This window comes from Falco cherrug, chromosome 14 (assembly GCF_023634085.1).
Source record: "Falco cherrug isolate bFalChe1 chromosome 14, bFalChe1.pri, whole genome shotgun sequence".
NCBI lineage: Eukaryota > Metazoa > Chordata > Aves > Falconiformes > Falconidae > Falco > Falco cherrug.
Genome location: NC_073710.1, coordinates 21,244,074 through 21,260,546, shown reverse-complemented (window position 1 = coordinate 21,260,546; position 16,473 = coordinate 21,244,074). Strand labels below are relative to the sequence as shown.

General features: G+C 61.0%; 1 protein-coding gene across 2 annotated transcripts in view; it reads right to left on the bottom strand.

Annotated features, from left to right (window-relative positions):
- Positions 1–16,473, bottom strand: part of ZFPM1 (zinc finger protein, FOG family member 1) — a 35,017-nt gene that overhangs the window by 2,896 nt on the left and 15,648 nt on the right. The window contains exons 3-9 of one of the 2 annotated variants that reach the window (XM_055726773.1): positions 15,144–15,233; positions 5,630–5,763; positions 3,243–3,345; positions 1,156–1,368; positions 798–1,022; positions 364–459; positions 73–222 (exon numbers count right to left, since the gene is read on the bottom strand). In XM_055726773.1, coding sequence (XP_055582748.1) covers positions 73–222; positions 364–459; positions 798–1,022; positions 1,156–1,368; positions 3,243–3,345; positions 5,630–5,763; positions 15,144–15,233 — 1,011 coding nt within the window. The remainder of the gene's footprint in view (positions 1–72; positions 223–363; positions 460–797; positions 1,023–1,155; positions 1,369–3,242; positions 3,346–5,629; positions 5,764–15,143; positions 15,234–16,473) is intronic. The other variant, XM_055726774.1, reaches the window with a different exon arrangement.

Below are 16,473 nucleotides of genomic sequence, written 5' to 3'. Positions count from 1 at the left end.
CTCGGTGGTGAAGCCAGGCTCTGCATGGGTGCTGGCACGCGTCCCCCCGTGCCCACAGCCTGCAGTACCCACCGGGGGCGAGGGGTTTGGCGGCGGGCAGGGCTGGTCCCGGTGAGTACACCTCTCCCTTGGAGCCCGGCTGGCAGATCATATGGTTGGTGACCAGATGGCTGTAGAGGATGTCCCTTGTGGTGGAGATGAAGCCACAGCTGTGGCAAACACCTGCAGGGAACATGGCATGGGGCTGAGCAGGCAGGATGGCACCCAGTAGGGCAGGCAGAGACCCGCGGGGAGCAGGTCCCTGTCCTGGGCTGTGCTGGAGGGGACAGGGGTGTCCCTGTGGGGACACCGTGCAGTACTCACCGTTCAGGGTGTCTGTGTGCACCTTCAGGTGACGCTCGCAGTTGGCTTTTGTGGTGAAGGCGGACAGGCAGATCAGGCAGACGAACGGCCGCTCTCCTGCAGGATGGATGGACAGGTGGACGCTCAGCGCCGAGGGAAGGGGGACAGGGACCGCGGGCACACCCCAGAGGGCCAGCTGTGCCAGCCAGGAGGGTGCCAACTGTGGGAAGCAGCATGCCCTCTCCACCTTTACAGGGCGGAGATGGGGGAAGACCTACAAGTGAGCTGACCCAACCCAGTAACCCAGCTGGGGGAGAACCTCATCTAACTGGTCAGCTGTGCTGCAGCCCCACAGCCTCCCTGCCCCTCCACCCAGCAGGCTCCGGGGTCCTTGTGCGTGGCTCGGTGTCCCCAGGCTGCAGCAGTGTGCTGTGCCATGCCGTGCCGTGCCATACCGCTGTGGCTCCGCATGTGGATCTCCAGGGAGCTGGCGCTGGGGCAGCTCTTCTTGCACTGGGGGAAGGGGCAAACGCGTTCGTTGGGGTAGGTCTCCTTGGGCTTCTCCTCCAGGGCGGGCGAGCTGGCACTCTGCCGGCTGGCACAGTAGTACATCAGGTGGGCTTGCAGGTTGCGCTCGCTCCGGTACCAGATCCCGCAGTCCTTGCATGGGAAGACATCCTCTGCGGCAGGAAAGGGACACAAGGAAGGGACATAGATCATGTGCACGACAGGCTGGGGACCCCCGGCGTGGTCCTGGCACCACAGGTTTCACCATGTCCCCCCTCCCCGTGCTCTCCGTCCCCTGGGACTCACTGTTCACCACAGCGGTGGCCAGGATGGCGGCCATGCCGGCTTGCTGTGGCAGCAGCTGGATGTCCGAGTGCAGCGCGGCCGGGTACAGCGAGTCGCTGGGCTCTGCCTTCACCGCGTGGCTGTTGGGGATGGCTGGCGGCTCGGCCACCACGAAGGCGCACACGGCTTCATCCTCTCTCAGGGCGCGCGTCGTCCGGCACCACAGGGCTTCGTCTGGTGGGGGGAACGGTCAGCACCCACCCCCTGGACCCTCCCCGTCCTGCTGCTGGGCTGCTGCCTGCATGGCTCTGGGACCCCTGTCCCCTCTGTCCCTGTCCCCAGCTGCAGCTGGTGCTTCCTCCCAGCCATGGCTGAGCCCCAGCCTGCCTGGAGATGGCGGTGTCTGCCCGCGCCGGAGCGCTGCTGCCGGGCCCAGCTGCCAGAGCCTCCCCTCGGCCTGCACCGCGCTCCCGCTGCGCCTTGCACCCACGCATGCAGTAATGCCTGCACCGAGTCCTATGTCAACGACCGCAGTAATGCTCCCGCTGCACCTTGCACCCATGCATGCAGTAATGCCTGCACTGAGTCCTATGTCAACGACCGCAGTAATGCTCCCGCTGCACCTTGCACCCATGCATGCAGTAATGCCTGCACCGAGTCCTATGTCAACGACCGCAGTAATGCTCCTGCTGCGCCTTGCACCCATGCATGCAGTAATGCCTGCACTGAGTCCTATGTCAACGACTGCAGTAATGCTCCCGCTGCACCTTGCACCCATGCATGCAGTAATGCCTGCACCGAGTCCTATGTCAACGACCGCAGTAATGCTCCTGCTGCGCCTTGCACCCACGCATGCAGTAATGCCTGCACCGAGTCCTATGTCAACGACCGCAGTAATGCTCCTGCTGTGCCTTGCACCCATGCATGCAGTAATGCCTGCACCGAGTCCTATGTCAACAACCGCAGTAATGCTCCTGCTGCGCCTTGCACCCATGCATGCAGTAATGCCTGCACTGAGTCCTATGTCAACGACCGCAGTAATGCTCCTGCTGCGCCTTGCACCCACGCATGCAGTAATGCCTGCACCGAGTCCTATGTCAACGACCGCAGTAATGCTCCTGCTGCGCCTTGCACCCATGCATGCAGTAATGCCTGCACCGAGTCCTATGTCAACAACCGCAGTAATGCTCCTGCTGCGCCTTGCACCCATGCATGCAGTAATGCCTGCACTGAGTCCTATGTCAACGACCGCAGTAATGCTCCTGCTGCGCCTTGCACCCATGCATGCAGTAATGCCTGCACCGAGTCCTATGTCAACGACCGCAGTAATGCTCCCGCTGCACCTTGCACCCATGCATGCAGTAATGCCTGCACCGCGCTCCCGCTGCGCCTTGCACCCATGCATGCAGTAATGCCTGCACCGAGTCCTATGTCAACGACCGCAGTAATGCTCCCGCTGCACTTTGCACCCATGCATGCAGTAATGCCTGCACCGCGCTCCCGCTGCACCTTGCACCCACGCATGCAGTAATGCCTGCACCGCGCTCCCGCTGCGCCTTGCACCCACGCATGCAGTAATGCCTGCACCAAGTCCTATGTCAACGACCGCAGTAATGCTCCTGCTGCGCCTTGCACCCATGCATGCAGTAATGCCTGCACTGAGTCCTACACCGATGCATGCAGTAATGCTTGCACGGAGTCCTATGCCAATGTCTGCAGTAATGCTTCCACTGAGCCTTGCACCAGTGCTTTCCCCAAATCTTGCCCCAGCTGCATGCAGCAACACTTGCACTACTGCTTGCACCAGTATTTACACTAGCCGCTGCGTGCTGGGACCCTCCTCCTATCCCCCAGCAGCTGGGGAGGGCTGGGACAGGGGTGCTGGGTCACAGAGGAGCAGACACTGCCCCAGCAGCTGTGGGGGGGCCATGGGTGCTGGCAGGTGTGGGCAGGCACCGGCAGCGGGCTGGGGGCACAGGGATGGAGGGGGGACAGGGACCTATCCCTCCGCAGTAGCACCCCTTCCCCCACCCAAGTGCCGAGGTGGCCATGCCTGGCCCCCCCAGCCCCCCACCCCAGGCACGGGGACACGTGGCACTGGTACCAACCCTTCCTGTAGATCACGGCGTTGGCGTCGGGCTCTCCAGGCACGAGGGGCAGCCGGGACAGCCAGCAGCTCTCGTCCCCCAGCACCAGCGTCACGGGTGGGCTCTGAGGGCAGGGAGAGGGGGTGAGCACCGCGCCTCGAAACGGGCTGGGGTCAGGGAGCCGCGGCAGCCTCCCTCAGCTCATGCCCGGCTCTGCCTTCCCGCATCGCTAATGAATATTAATGAGCAGAAGGGGGGGGGGGAATTAATCTGCCTGATCCTCCGATGGCTGCCGCAGTAACGATATGAAATCTAATTATTCGTCCCAATATTTCTAAACCCTCCAACTCAGCCTGACAGTCGCAGCCGGTTGAGGCCTTATCACCGCCAGGAGCCGAGTGCTGGCAGCGTGATAAACCCCACGCGCAAGCGCGGGCAGGCGCTCGCACACACGCGTGCACGGCCCATGGTGCACCCGCAGCACCTGCACGCTGCTGCCGCTGCTGCGGGAACCCACCTGCCCCCAGGGACAGTGGGTGGGAAACGAGGCTGGGGGCTTAGGCCCCCCCTGCATGGGAGGCGGGGATGGGTGCTGCTGGTGGTACCGGGCTGAGCTCCCTTGGGGACCATGGTGGCCCCTCCATGACCTGTGCTGAGGCCAGGAGGGAGAGCAGGGTCTCTGCAGAGCTTTTGCTCTGTGCGGGGGGGGGATCTGTGGGTACCTCCTGATGGAAGGAGGTTCCTGCAGCACCCCAGGGTGCTCCCAGCACCCCAGGGTGCCTGCCCCAGCTCCCCTTGGTGGCCCCAGCCCCTGCGTCAAGCCCTTCCTTGTTCTCCCTGGAACAAAGAGGTCAGTGTCTCCACTCTGCACCGGCCCGATAACCATCGGAAACCCTATCTTCTCTGCATCCGCTGGGATGGTGTTATCAGGACGGCCCCATGCCCTCGCTGTCCCCCCGCCATGGGCATCACCTGAGGCCGGGTGGCCGGGGGGACGCGGGGCAGGGATGGAGTGGGGGGACAGCCACAGGGCGAGCCAGCATGTGGGGCTCCATGGTCCCTTGGCACTGCTGGGCTGGTGACGCTGGTGGGTTTGCACACTCTCCTGAGAAAGGCTGTTTTGGGGGAGCCCCATGGGATCAGCTTGGGGGTGGGAAGGCATCTTCCTCCTCCTCTTCCACCTTCTCCTTCTCCTCCATCAGTGCAGTGATGGGCATGCATGGTGCTCCGTGCCACAGAGGCATCAAAGCCACCCGGTGTTCCCAGTTCCCACTAAAACCCCAGGATGGGATAATCTCCACATGGAAACGAACAGCAGAGCCAGGCAGGATCTGGGGGAGACCCCCTGCACCCCCCCCCTGCCGTCAGCAACAAAGACGAAGGGACCCGAGGGCGACAGCCCATATCAGGGATGGGGCTGCGATTCCTTCCTCGCTTCCCCAAGCAGAGATAGGGAGGGAGGCGAGTGGTGGAGGAGAGCAGGGCTGGGAATCATCAGCCGGGCTCGATAAGGGAGCTGCTGAAATGGGAGCAAAAATATTTAGACAATAAATGAAGTATCAGAAAAAAGCCGCGCATATCTTTAAGAAATCAATCATCCTGTACCGGGTGTCTGGACACATGGCGCCAACCAGGAGATAGGGAGCCAAACTGGGCAGATAAGGGTTAATCAAGGATTTAATTCGGCAAAGATAAACGGGCCTGAGCTAAAAAAAAAAGAAAAAAAAAAAGAGAAAAAAAGAGAAAAAAAAAGAAAAAAAGAGAAAAAAGAGCAAGCGAGGGAGGAGAAGGAGGTGGGGATGGAGGCCGGGTGAGATTCTCCAGCCTCAAAGATCCTGGGCTGGAGCTGCTGGCGTGCACCTCCGGGGAGGAGGGGGGGGGGGGGGGGGGGGGGGGGCAGGGGAAGGATGTGACTGGGATGTGCGGATCCAGCACCCACAACACACCGCAGGGTGTGTGCTCGCCCCGGCGCAGTGTGCTCCTGCCACGGAGAGCCACCAGCGCCCCGCGCTGTCTCCTCTCCTGCCCCTTCCCCATGGGCTACAGAGCCCTGGCGCTTTCTAGGCACAAGCAGAGCCCCCTGGGAGCAAATGTGGGGTGGGAAACCCAGAGACCACATCTCCTCTGTGAGGGCACGTGTACCACCAAGCAGCCTGCTTGCCTGCAGCCATGCACAGGAAGGGATGGGAGGGCATGGCCAGCATCCCATCCCTGGGCCTGTGGGGATGCTCTGAGCTTGGGAGTGTATGGCAGGGAAACCTCTTGGCCACCCAAACCACGAGATTCCCAGGGAGTCAGGAGCTCAAGCATGGAAAATCCCTTCCAAACGAACTCCTCTCCCCAAACAACTTGTTTCCTCAGGACTTTCCCTGCCACCATCCCTGGCAGCCCGTGGCAGTGCTCCTTACCATCTCGCCGTGCCCCGGCGATGCCGGCTCGCTGTGGATGCTGCCCTGGAAGGGTCCCCAGGAGAAGCCCTCGGGGAGGCTCCTGCGGGTTCGCACCTGCCTCTCCCCCTCCTGCACAGCCAGATCCAGCTCATCTGTGGGGAGACAGGCACAGCATAGGCATGATGCCCCCCAGCCAGGTCCCTGGCCTGCACCAGCCCCAGGTCCCTGCAGACATGGGCACCCACCAGAAACTGAGTGCTGTGGGGCTGTGTCTGCAGTGGGTGGGTGGGATCTCACTGGGGGGTCCGGGCATGGCCCGGGGGTCCAGGCACAGCACAGTGGCGGAGAGGAAGGAGCATTTCCCATCCCGGCACCCAAAGTTGCAGAAGCTTCAGGGCTTAATGGCTTTGATTATCTGATAAGCCTCTGGTTTAATGGGTTAGATAACATGTTAATACGCTATGAAGGCTGCTCTAAAATGTTTTAACTGTGCCTTTGTCTTTCGGAGCGCAGATAAGATGGCAGGTAACCAATACGGAGATGGATGTGCGCTGGCTGCCCCTTGCTGCACAGCACAAAGGGGCCAGACACTGCTCCCCCAAAACCAAGATGCTCCCCGAGGACAGCGAGCCAAACACTGGGCCACCAACGAGGCAGGGTGGCCAGGGCACCCATCTGCAGCCAGGAAGGCTCCTAGCTCCCCAGGGTGCTCTGGAGAAGAAGTGGGATCCCCCCACCATCATGCCAGGGAAAAGAGCCCCCCCTAAGGCCATGTGCCCAGAGCCCTGTCCCTCGAAGGCTCCATAGCAGATGCAGCTGGTGCCCAGGTCCCGTGGGCAGGGAGGAGGCTGCGCTCGTTTGAAGGCAAAATTGCTTTCCGAGCTGGGAGCGCAGGGAGGATAAAGCGATCCCATGGCTGCGGAGATTGAAATCTGATGTGTTTATTAGCTGGGCTGACATCTGGATCCTCTCGACGCTGGGGTAAGTTAAGGTGAGTGACTGGAAGTGCTGGGTGGTGAGCACGGGTTGGCAGCACCGGCGATTGCTGGGTCCAACCGCCACCCACGGGTCCCCTCCATCCGCTGAGGAAGCCCTGTGCTGCCAAGGATGTGGCTCTGAGTGACATCCCAGCGGAGCAGCCAATCCCCCTCAGCAAAACCTGCCGGGAGGTGGGCTGGAGAGGCGGTCTGTGAAGGTGTTGAAGGTCCCCGAGGTCTTTGGGGTCACTGGACTGGTCCCCACGCTTAGGCACATGCCACCCTCCATCCCCGTGCCCGCAGCCTTCAGTAGACACAAGGGAAAGATGCGCTCTGCCCGGCCGAGGTGCAGGCAGGGCTGCCTGCTTCCCCTTCCCACACACCTTGGTGCTCTCAGCCGGGGAGCCCTTGGTGCTGGCCCGGCAGCTCCAAAAGCTGCCCTGGCCGCGGGGATCCTGGCTCTGTCTCTAGTTGAGATTTCATCCCTAGCAAAGTGGTTTTGGGAGTGAGCACAGTGCCAGTTCTGGCCACCCTGCATCCCTGGCATCCCCCTGCCTGTGCCCCCACCAGGTCCATCCCAGGATAGGGAGGAGGAGGAGGGCTGGGACATTTGAGGAGCTGATGGGATTTACTCCCAAGCACCAACTGATGATGAGGAGGGGCAGCAGCAGCCCCTCGACTGGCTGCTCCCTCCTGCAAAGGAGCCGGGGAGCAGGCAGGGAGCAGGATGCGACGATCAGCGGGGCCTCGGAGCTGAGCTGGGCAGTTGGACCCTTGCATGGTGCACACTGCCCCATGTTTCCAACACCTGGCTGACTCCCGATGTGCTGGGGTCCCTCCAGGATGCAGTCTTAGCATCCCAGGCTGCCTGCCCTCACCCCCTCAGCTCCGGGGAGAGGACAGCAAATCCCCAAATCCCCAGGAGAGCCCCAACAATGGTGGTGGCTCCTCGCTGGCTTTGCCACCCTGGAGAGTCTGGCTACTTTTGGGGAACGGAGCCCAACCGCCACGTCCCCTCCTGTGCCCCCCCTTTTGCCCCTCCTTCCCCCTGTCTCACTGGTAATCAGCGGCGTTTGGGTCAGGAGACCATGTCTCTGAGATAAGAGCGTTCGCCTGACACTTCCCATGTCAGAGCACTTCATCTTCTGTGTATCAAACCCCAGCAGAGAAAACACGCAGGCGCTGATAAAGAGAAAACCGTTCCAGACAGGGGGACAAAAATAGTGTTGCCGGAGCTGGCCCCGCTCCCCGCCAGCACCCGATGGCCACGGCACCGGCCAGTGGCCCAATCCAGCAGTGTCACCCCAAAGATGTGGCGGTGGTGAACCCCAGCCAGTGGTCCTGAGCAGTTCTCTGTCCCAGTGGGTGTCCCTGTGCCCGGCTGGGGATGCTGCCGGAGCCCCTGCAGTACTCAGCTGCACCCACATTCATACACCAAGAAAAAAGAGAAGGAAAACGGTCATTTTTCAAACTAAGCACACGGCATTGCTGTGCTTCTCCCTTTGGCACGAGGAAAATGATGCTGAGCCGGGATGGGGTGACCTGGGAGATGCTGTTTGCTCACGCTGCCCGCACTTGGGAGCAAAACCCAAAGTGAGCGAGCTATGTCCCTGCGTGGGGACAACCACACAGCATGGAGCAATCCCCATTCCTATGCTCCAAAGGTGCCGGATTCAGCCACATCACCCTGCCTGCAACCTGGGGAGGTTGGGAAGAGCTGGTGCCAGCCTGTGGGGTGCCGCAGGTGACCCCCAGCAGTCTCCCTGGTGAGTGGAAAGGAGCAAAGTCCATGGGCGCCAGCCCCGCTCTGGTGCTGCCCTCCCCACGGGATCCCCCCCGGCAGGTGAACACCACCCCGGGTATCTCGTCTGGCCATCGGTCCCTGGCCAGGCGGTGCCCCGCCAGCCCCGCCGTTATGTTATCGTAGGAGGGTTTATCTCCGGATCATTAACCAAATTGGGCAGGGACCCAGCTGTTTGCTTTGGGTTGCAAAGAAAAGCGGCGGAAAGGAGTGGAAAAAAGCCCCTGGTGAGCTGGGTGCACCTGCTCAGTGCAACAAGGACCCCAGTGCTCTGCCTGCTGCTGAAACACGGGGTGCTGGGGCTGCTCACTGCCCCCCCCCAGGCCGGCAGCGCCTGCTCACCCAGCACTGCACCTCGGCTTATCTCCCTATCGAGAGATTTCAAAGAAATAGGCTGAGCTGTGCTGGAGAGCAAAGATTAATCCTGTCATCACACCACGGCCACGCATCGGGCGATCGATGGCTGAGAAGGCATGGCTGGCACCTGCGTCCCCAGGGACCTGCAGGGCACGTGGGGAGGAAGCCTGCGGGGTCGCATGGTGCCAGTGAGTCATCACCGCGCAACACGGCTGCATCTTCCTCCGGCATGGGGTGAACGGGGTGTGATGATGATGAATTTCCACAAGAGCCTATCCGCAAGTGACCCACAGCACCCTTACAGCCAGGGAAATAAACAGCACCACGGGTGAGGATATGCCAGCTCCTGTGGCCGTCCCGTGTGGATGCTCCCGAAGCGCAGACACATCCATGTGCCCACATCTGCTTTCCCTGCAGGTGGGAGTGAGCAGGAGGGAAGGGTGGCCCTGGGCCAAACCTATTCCATCCCATCCCCAAGCAGCTCCCGCATCCCCTCGCCCCAACTGCATCCCTGTGACTTTAATCAAATCCGAATGAACCGGCTCTGCCCCTCGGCGGGGATCTGGGCTCGGAGGTCCCCGCAATGTTTGCAGCTGCCTGGATACTATCTGGATAAGTACTGCTATCGGGGTGTCACGGGACCATGTCCCAGCACCAGCCATGCCGCGTGCCGCTCCTATTAATACAGCATTCTGTGCCTGGCCCTGGGGGCTGCCAGCCCTGGGGGCCACAACCCCGGGTACAGCCCCCACCTGAGCCCTGGTGACGCAGAGCCTGGGAGAACGGGAATGAACTGGTGGTCTCTGCTCCCATCCCAGCATGTGCAGGATGTCCCTGTGGCATGGGAGCCCCCAAGGGGGAGGGAGGATGGATGGATTGATCCATCCATCTATCGGTACCCAACCTCCAGTGGCTCTCCCAGTCCTGCTCGGGGAAAGCCGAGCTGGAGAAGCCCCGACTCCCCCGGCAGCCCTGGCTCGGCCCCGCGGTGTGCCCCAGCTGCTGTTTTTAGAAGCAGCGAGTGCACGGCGGAAGGAATAAATCCTGACAACTCAACTAGTGAAATGATGTGATGGCACCGCTCCGATAAGATGGAGGGAGCCGATTGGGAAGAGTCTTAAGCTGTGAACACGCAGCATCTCCACTCTTCACCTCCGCTCACAAAGGGAAATCTCTCCAAAGGGGCTAAGGAGATTATCCCAGCTTTGCCGTCCCGGGTGCTCGAGTAATCAGGGCAGCCTTGGGGACGACAAAGGAGTGAGGAGGGTTTAAATTCAAGCCTTGCTGGGCTGTGCCTGCTTGGGCTCAGCCTGGGGTTGCTCTGGCCGAGCTGCCGCAGACCGAGAGGGAACAGCTGTGGGAGAGCTGGGCTGCCACTGGCTCTGCCCCCCGCTTTGGGGTACAGGAGGGCACCCCACTGCCCCCGCGGGGTGGGAGCTGGGGGGGGGCGTGGGGGAGACTTCTGCCTTTATCGCTCCTGCCCATCGCTTGCAATTTATTGATTTTTTTTTGACAGAGTACAACAGCAAATCTTTATCAGGCTGAACCCTGCCCCTGGTTAATGGAGGAGCTCTGACCTACCCCGGTGAGCAGAGCGGGCACCTCCCGGCGCCTGGGCAGGCCAGGGAGGGGGCAACGGCACCCAGGAGGTGTTGAACCCCAAAAGGTCTGGGCACCCAGCTTGCCAGCTGTGCACCACAGCTGGCAGGCACCGGCAGCAGGGCGGGCACCAGCCGTGCCATGCGTCGCCTGGGGATCGCCCTTCCCGTACGCCCCACGTAAGCTGGGGTGCCCTGCCCCAGCAGGATGCATCCCGGTAAGCCTCCCTGGGATGTTTGCATTCGGGGTGTTTCTATGCCCTGCTGGGATGTGGCTCTCAGGGGGTCCCCATCCCCACATATAAATGGGAGCTGTAAACACCTGCAGTAGCATCAGAAAATGTTCAGGGAGGATAAGAAGGAGGAAAACTTCCTGGCTCCCCCCAGGGCTGCCAGGGGTGGCTGGACCCTTGTGCCAGGGACACCCTGTCCCTGCTCTGTCCCCACTCGTGGGGCTGCTTGGACCCGCTGGCTCTGCCCAGGCTGGTGCCAGGCAGTGGGTAGGGGTGTGCTGGGGGGGCCAGGAAGCCGGGTAGGGGGGAGGAAGGGAGCGAAGGGGCCCCCGGAGCCGATGCAGAGGGTAGATATCCCCTCCGGAAAAGAGGGGGGACCACATGGGGGGGTCACTGCCGCAGTGCTGGGCAGGGCCTATCTGTGTGGGTGGGAGGACCCCAGGGGGACAGCACCTAGACGTAGGAGAGGGGTGGGAGCTCAGCTTCGAACAAGCCCTAAACCCCATCAGTCCTCAGATCCAGAGTGGCAAGGCAGCAGTGACTGACAGCTGTCAGTCACCATGAGCCTGGCAGTGTTGCCCTCAGGGCTCTCACCCCAAGTATGCAAGACATTCTTCTCCTTCCCAAGGGAAAATGGAAGGGAAGATAGGGATAGAGCAGGGGATGCTGCTGGCATGTCAACAGCCCCCAGCACTGCCCGACGCAGCAGTGTCCCTGCCAGGCTATGGGAAATGCTGGTCTGGGTGTCCCCCCATGCTGGCAGAGTCCCCAAACCAGCCTGAGCATCCCTCCACCCCAGCAGTGTCCCCAAACTAGTCTGAGCATCCCTCTGCTCCAGCAGTGTCTCCAAACTGGCCCAACTATCCCTGCACCCCAAGCAGTGTCCCCCAACTGGTCTGAGCATCCTTCCACTCAGCAATGTCCCCAAACCAGTCCGAGCATCCCATCGAGTGTCTCCAAACCAGCCTGAGCATCCCTTTACACCATCAACATCCCCTAACGGTCCTCAGCATCCCTCCACCCTGCCGTGTGCCCGGAGGCTGAGCTGAGGGCAGGGATCTGCAGGTACAGACCCCAGTAGGGATGGGGTCCACTTCAATGTCCCCAATCCAAGACAGGTGCCACCACTGGGACCATTCCCATTCTGATGTCAAATATGCCACTGCCTTTGGTGCCATGACGTGGCTTTGTCGGACGCAAGCCAGGTAGGGGGTTTTCAGGGCCTTGGGGGACCCCCTGACTCAGGGGGGTTACTGTCCCGAACCCCAACTTCTCCCTGTCCCCCAGCAATCTAACACAAACACAACTATCTGCTGCTCAGCCCGGTTCCCAGTGATAAAAAGAAATAGCTGGAATAATTTTTCCCACCCACACATACCAGGGTGGAGGGGAAGGGGGAGCAATGGGGCAGATGCGGCGCGGGGCCGGCCATCCGGACAAGCCGTCCCTCCTCATCATGCCCTGCTCGCCCTGATAATAAACCTTGAGGTTTGCAGACAAACTCCGGGCAGCCAGAGATTATTCAGGCAGGAGTCGTGGCACAGATAAACACAACTGAAGGCGAGCGGGAGGCGAAAGGGAAGGGGGAGGCAGGGGGGAAAGGAAAATAAAAAAAGTCTGCAGTTTTAATTAGATGCACCAAAAAAATAAGAAGTTGCTCTGTCCCATCCCGGTACCCTGCATACAGGACTCGTGGTGAGGATGGATTTGGGGTTCACGGTTGGTGCTGGGAGAGGTGGACCCTGTGCCATGCTCTGTAATTAACCCAGAGTCATCGTTACCACCCAGGAGCAATTAAATAAACCCCAGAGAGATGAGCTGGCAGCGGGACATCGGGGGCTCAGCAAGGTTGAAATCTTGGTGGAGACCCAAATAGTGATGCTGACGTAGAAAAGGGGAGTGACCTGCTCTTTCAGGGAGGGTGGTGGGACACGGCCACAGGGGGACGAGGCAAGAGCCACCCCTGGGTCTGGTCCCATCTGCTCCATCCTTTCCCTACCAGCGACCCATCGGTGTCCCCACAGGGACAAAAGCAAAAAGCTTCATTCCACCTTGCAGAAAGGCAAGTGCCGCCAGGGCTGCCCCGGGCTGCAGCCTCCCAGTGGGGATTCGCCAGTGCCTCGTAATGCGGTTGAGCAGCCTGTCCCTCAGCAGGGCTCTGCTCTCCTCTGTTCCCCTGTCCCAACATCACCACATTTGTGAAATTTGCTGAAGCTTTTCACCTTATCCCTCTGGGAGAATTTGCCTGACTTGGTGAAGCTGGTGGGCAGTGATGGGCACGAGGGGACAGCCCTGGGAGGGGAGCCGGAGGCTGCGGGTGCTCCCGAAAGTCTTCGCTACCACCCTGCTCCTGAGCAAACAAAAATGGGTGGGAAAGATGGAAACCTGAGGCATGGCAGAGAGCCGCTGGTGAGGCTGCAAGGAAGGGCTTGGGGGAATTTGGACAGGATGGATATCCCCTCTCCAGCCCCACCAGAGGATGAAGTGGCTGGCACGGGTGGGCACAAAGCGTGGCCACGCTCCATCCCGCGATCCCATTGGGAAGCACAGCCGAGGTGTCCCAGCACCCCGGCACATCTGTAAAGGCTCCCAAGTCGAGGATTACATTCTCCAGCTCCCAGGGATTTGCATATCAGCCAGGCACGCAGCAGCCCCCTCCAGCTAACAAGGTCATTTCAAAGATAAAACAAAATACTCCTTCTCCTGTGCCGGCACGCGGGGCCAAGGAGCCCCACGGCGAGGTCCTGGCACGCTGCATCCCCGGGCTGCCAAGCCTCTGGCACAGCGATGCACCCCGAGGCAGCAGATTTGGAGACCCACAGGGCAAAACCATAGTGGGGGTGACCCAGTAGCCCCCCAAAAAAGGGCCAGGGGAAGGTGAGACCCCCGCAGGGCGCGAACAAAGGTGCCCGGAGCAGCCCGCTTGCCCCTCCCGTGTCGCGCCGCATCTTCGCAGCTGCCATTGCTGACATATGGCGGATCCTGCCAGATAAAAAAGAAAATTCAGGCTGCTCAGAGTTTCCCTTTTCGCCAGCTCCATCCCTGATAAGTGCAGAGCCTGCAGAGCGCCTGATAGACGGGCTATCGCGGCGGTTGGTGCGAAAGGAACACCCTATCGCTGCAGCATCGCCGGACCGCCATCAACTCCCAGCCACACAGAAATTAATACCACTCCAATTACCAGAATAGAGATGGGCTGAGAGAAGGCGATAATAAAATCTCTTTTACATAAAGAATGCAAATAACCCGCTCTGGCGAGGGAAGAGGGGGAAAGGGAGGCATGGCCAGGGTCGAGGCTTCGTGGTCCCTTTTGGGGAGCCCGTGGTTGACGGTGCTGCCAGGATATGGGGCTGCGCAGTGCCGCGAGCCCTGGGGCACAGGGACACCCCTGGGTTTGGCACCGCAGCCCCTGCCCCCCCCCCCCGGCCCTGCCCCGGGATGCCAGTGCCGGAGCGGGGAGTGCAGCGGTGCTGGGGGCAAAGGGCTGGGGAGCAGATAAGGAGGAGCCGGGGGCGGCCTCGCAGCTCCTTCCTGCTCGGCGCGCAGGAAGGGCTGGGATATCAGCGGAGCCGCGAGAGCTTCCCCTTGGCTGGGGCGGGAAGGAGGAGCAGGGCCATGGCTCCTTGCTGGGCCGTGGGGATTTCGGCAGCTGCAGGAGCATGTGCGCTGGCAGCCGGCCTTTCCCAAGGCCTCTCCATTGCCCAGTCCAAGTGGGACGCTGATGGCCTTAGGGACACACCAGGATCCCCCCCGTCGCATCCATCACGCAAAGGTGACCACTGTCCTGCATCAGGGTCACCCCTTCCCATCACCCGCTGCTCCACAGGGCTGCTCCAAAACCAGATCCACCGGCATCACCCAGCCAGGGGCTCCCTGGGGAGGAGCGGGCTGGGGGCGAGCGCTGCCGGCACCAATGGGGCCCAAAACGCAGCACATCCACACTTGGGGGTGTCAGCTTCCCCCGGTCCCGTCCCCATCCACCTGCTGGGTGCCGTCCCCAGCAGACTGGCACCCACAAACCCAATCTGCACGGCGGAGCCCGACTGTAACCCCATCGGCGGGTCGGTTTGGAGATAGCAGGGTGATAGGGCGCGGGGTACCCACATGGCGTGCCTGGCCTTGTCGGTGCCAGCGGCCCCGGCGCGGAGATGCTGAGAGGGAGATAGACAGCTGTATTTGCTCCTTGGGGGTTTTGATAACCATCATAAAACCACTCGAGCGTCGCTGTTGTGGTTGCCAGGATGTTTGCAAAGTGCCCACGCGAGCACAGGGCAATGCAGGATGGGGTCCAAACCCTCCCTGCGCTGGCAGCGCGATGCCAGCCACGGTGCTGACATCCCCGCTGCTCCTGGCTTGGCTTTTACCATCCCAACAGCAGCTTGGGGGACAACAACCATCATCTCGTACCTCCTTTCCCAGCAGAAACGGTATTTTTTCACTTATTTGCAGCCTGTCTAGCTCCCAGTGCTTCCAGTCCTCCTCATATTGCGTTTTGCAAGAGGCTTGCTCCAGCCCGCGGTCCAGCTGGGATGGAGCAGGATGACTGGCTGCACAGTGGGGACTCACCTGGCCCATTCCAGGTGTCTGGCTCCCGCGCGTTTTCTCCAGGATCCGGCTTCTCCAGCTCCTTCGGACTCTCCAAGGAGTCTCTGGACTCTGCAGCAAGAGAGGGAAGGCAGCAGGTCACGCGCAGGGAATTTCAGAGACTGGCATCCCACAGGGGTCAGGACCACTGGACTAGCACCACCACGGGGTGCAGAAAGGGATTCACTCTCAAGAATGTCCATGGGGGGGTGGGGTTCTCCTCAAAATCCCTGTGTCCAAACCCCCCGGCTGCCCAGCCATGGGGACCCCACAGGATGACTCATAAGGACAGCCAAGCCCACCCATGCATCCTCCCCAGGGATTTCCCGAGCCACCCTCAGACGGCCACCCACCTCCCACCCTGCTGACCCCCCCCCTACTTCTCCGCCATCCCACCCATGGACCCCACGTCACCCGGTTCAGCCCCACTCCCATCACGGCTCTATTTGTGGCGTATTCATAGCAACTTGATAACAATTATTTTCTCCATTAACTGCTGCTGGAGATGCAGCTGATAAGGCCTATCTGCATATGACAGTGTGGAAGATTAGCGCCCAAAGTACATGTTTGCCTTTGCGTCCCGGGCGGATAACCAGCGCGGAGCCCAATCGATCGGCGCCAGAGCGAACACCCAGGGGTGACGTCACCAGCATTGGAGATTATTAATACAGGTGATAAGCGGAATGATTAACATCAAATAAATCAATCACCGGGTATAAAAGTCCTATTATTTTTGGCTATAAATCAAAGTGCCTGGCATATCGATTTTTATCCATCGCGCTGAAAGCTTTAGTGGCCGTTATTGCTGCTCGGCGTTATCTCTGCTATCACCTTTTTATCGAGGCAGGCTAGTGCCAGGTGCAGCTCCGCACCCAGGCTCCCGGCTCCCTCGCCCCCAGCCCAGCTCCCCCATCAGATAAGAGCCGCTCGCTTCTCCCTGCTGCCGAGCAAAGTTTGCCGGCGAGCCCTCCCTGCGCCCGTTATCAGGGTGCTGGCGTGGGTCCCCGCTGCGCTGCCGGGTCGGCTCCTGCAGTTTTGGGGGATGCTTTGCTCCCCGGCTGCTGGCAGACGAAGGCAGCGGGTGTTTGCCGGGAACCCCACTGCCTGCCGGGGACTGGCCGGCTCCATTAGCCGGTGCAGCCTTGCCCTGCCGCGGTTATCTCGAAGGGCACTGCAAACATTAACTGATTAGGATTTGCCCCCACCTCCACAGGAAGGAACTTAGAGGATATCTGGGGACTGTTTCAGCCCGGCCCTGAAACACAGCCACCTCTGGGGTGGGGCACGGCTCGCACGGCTCGCACGGCGGCAG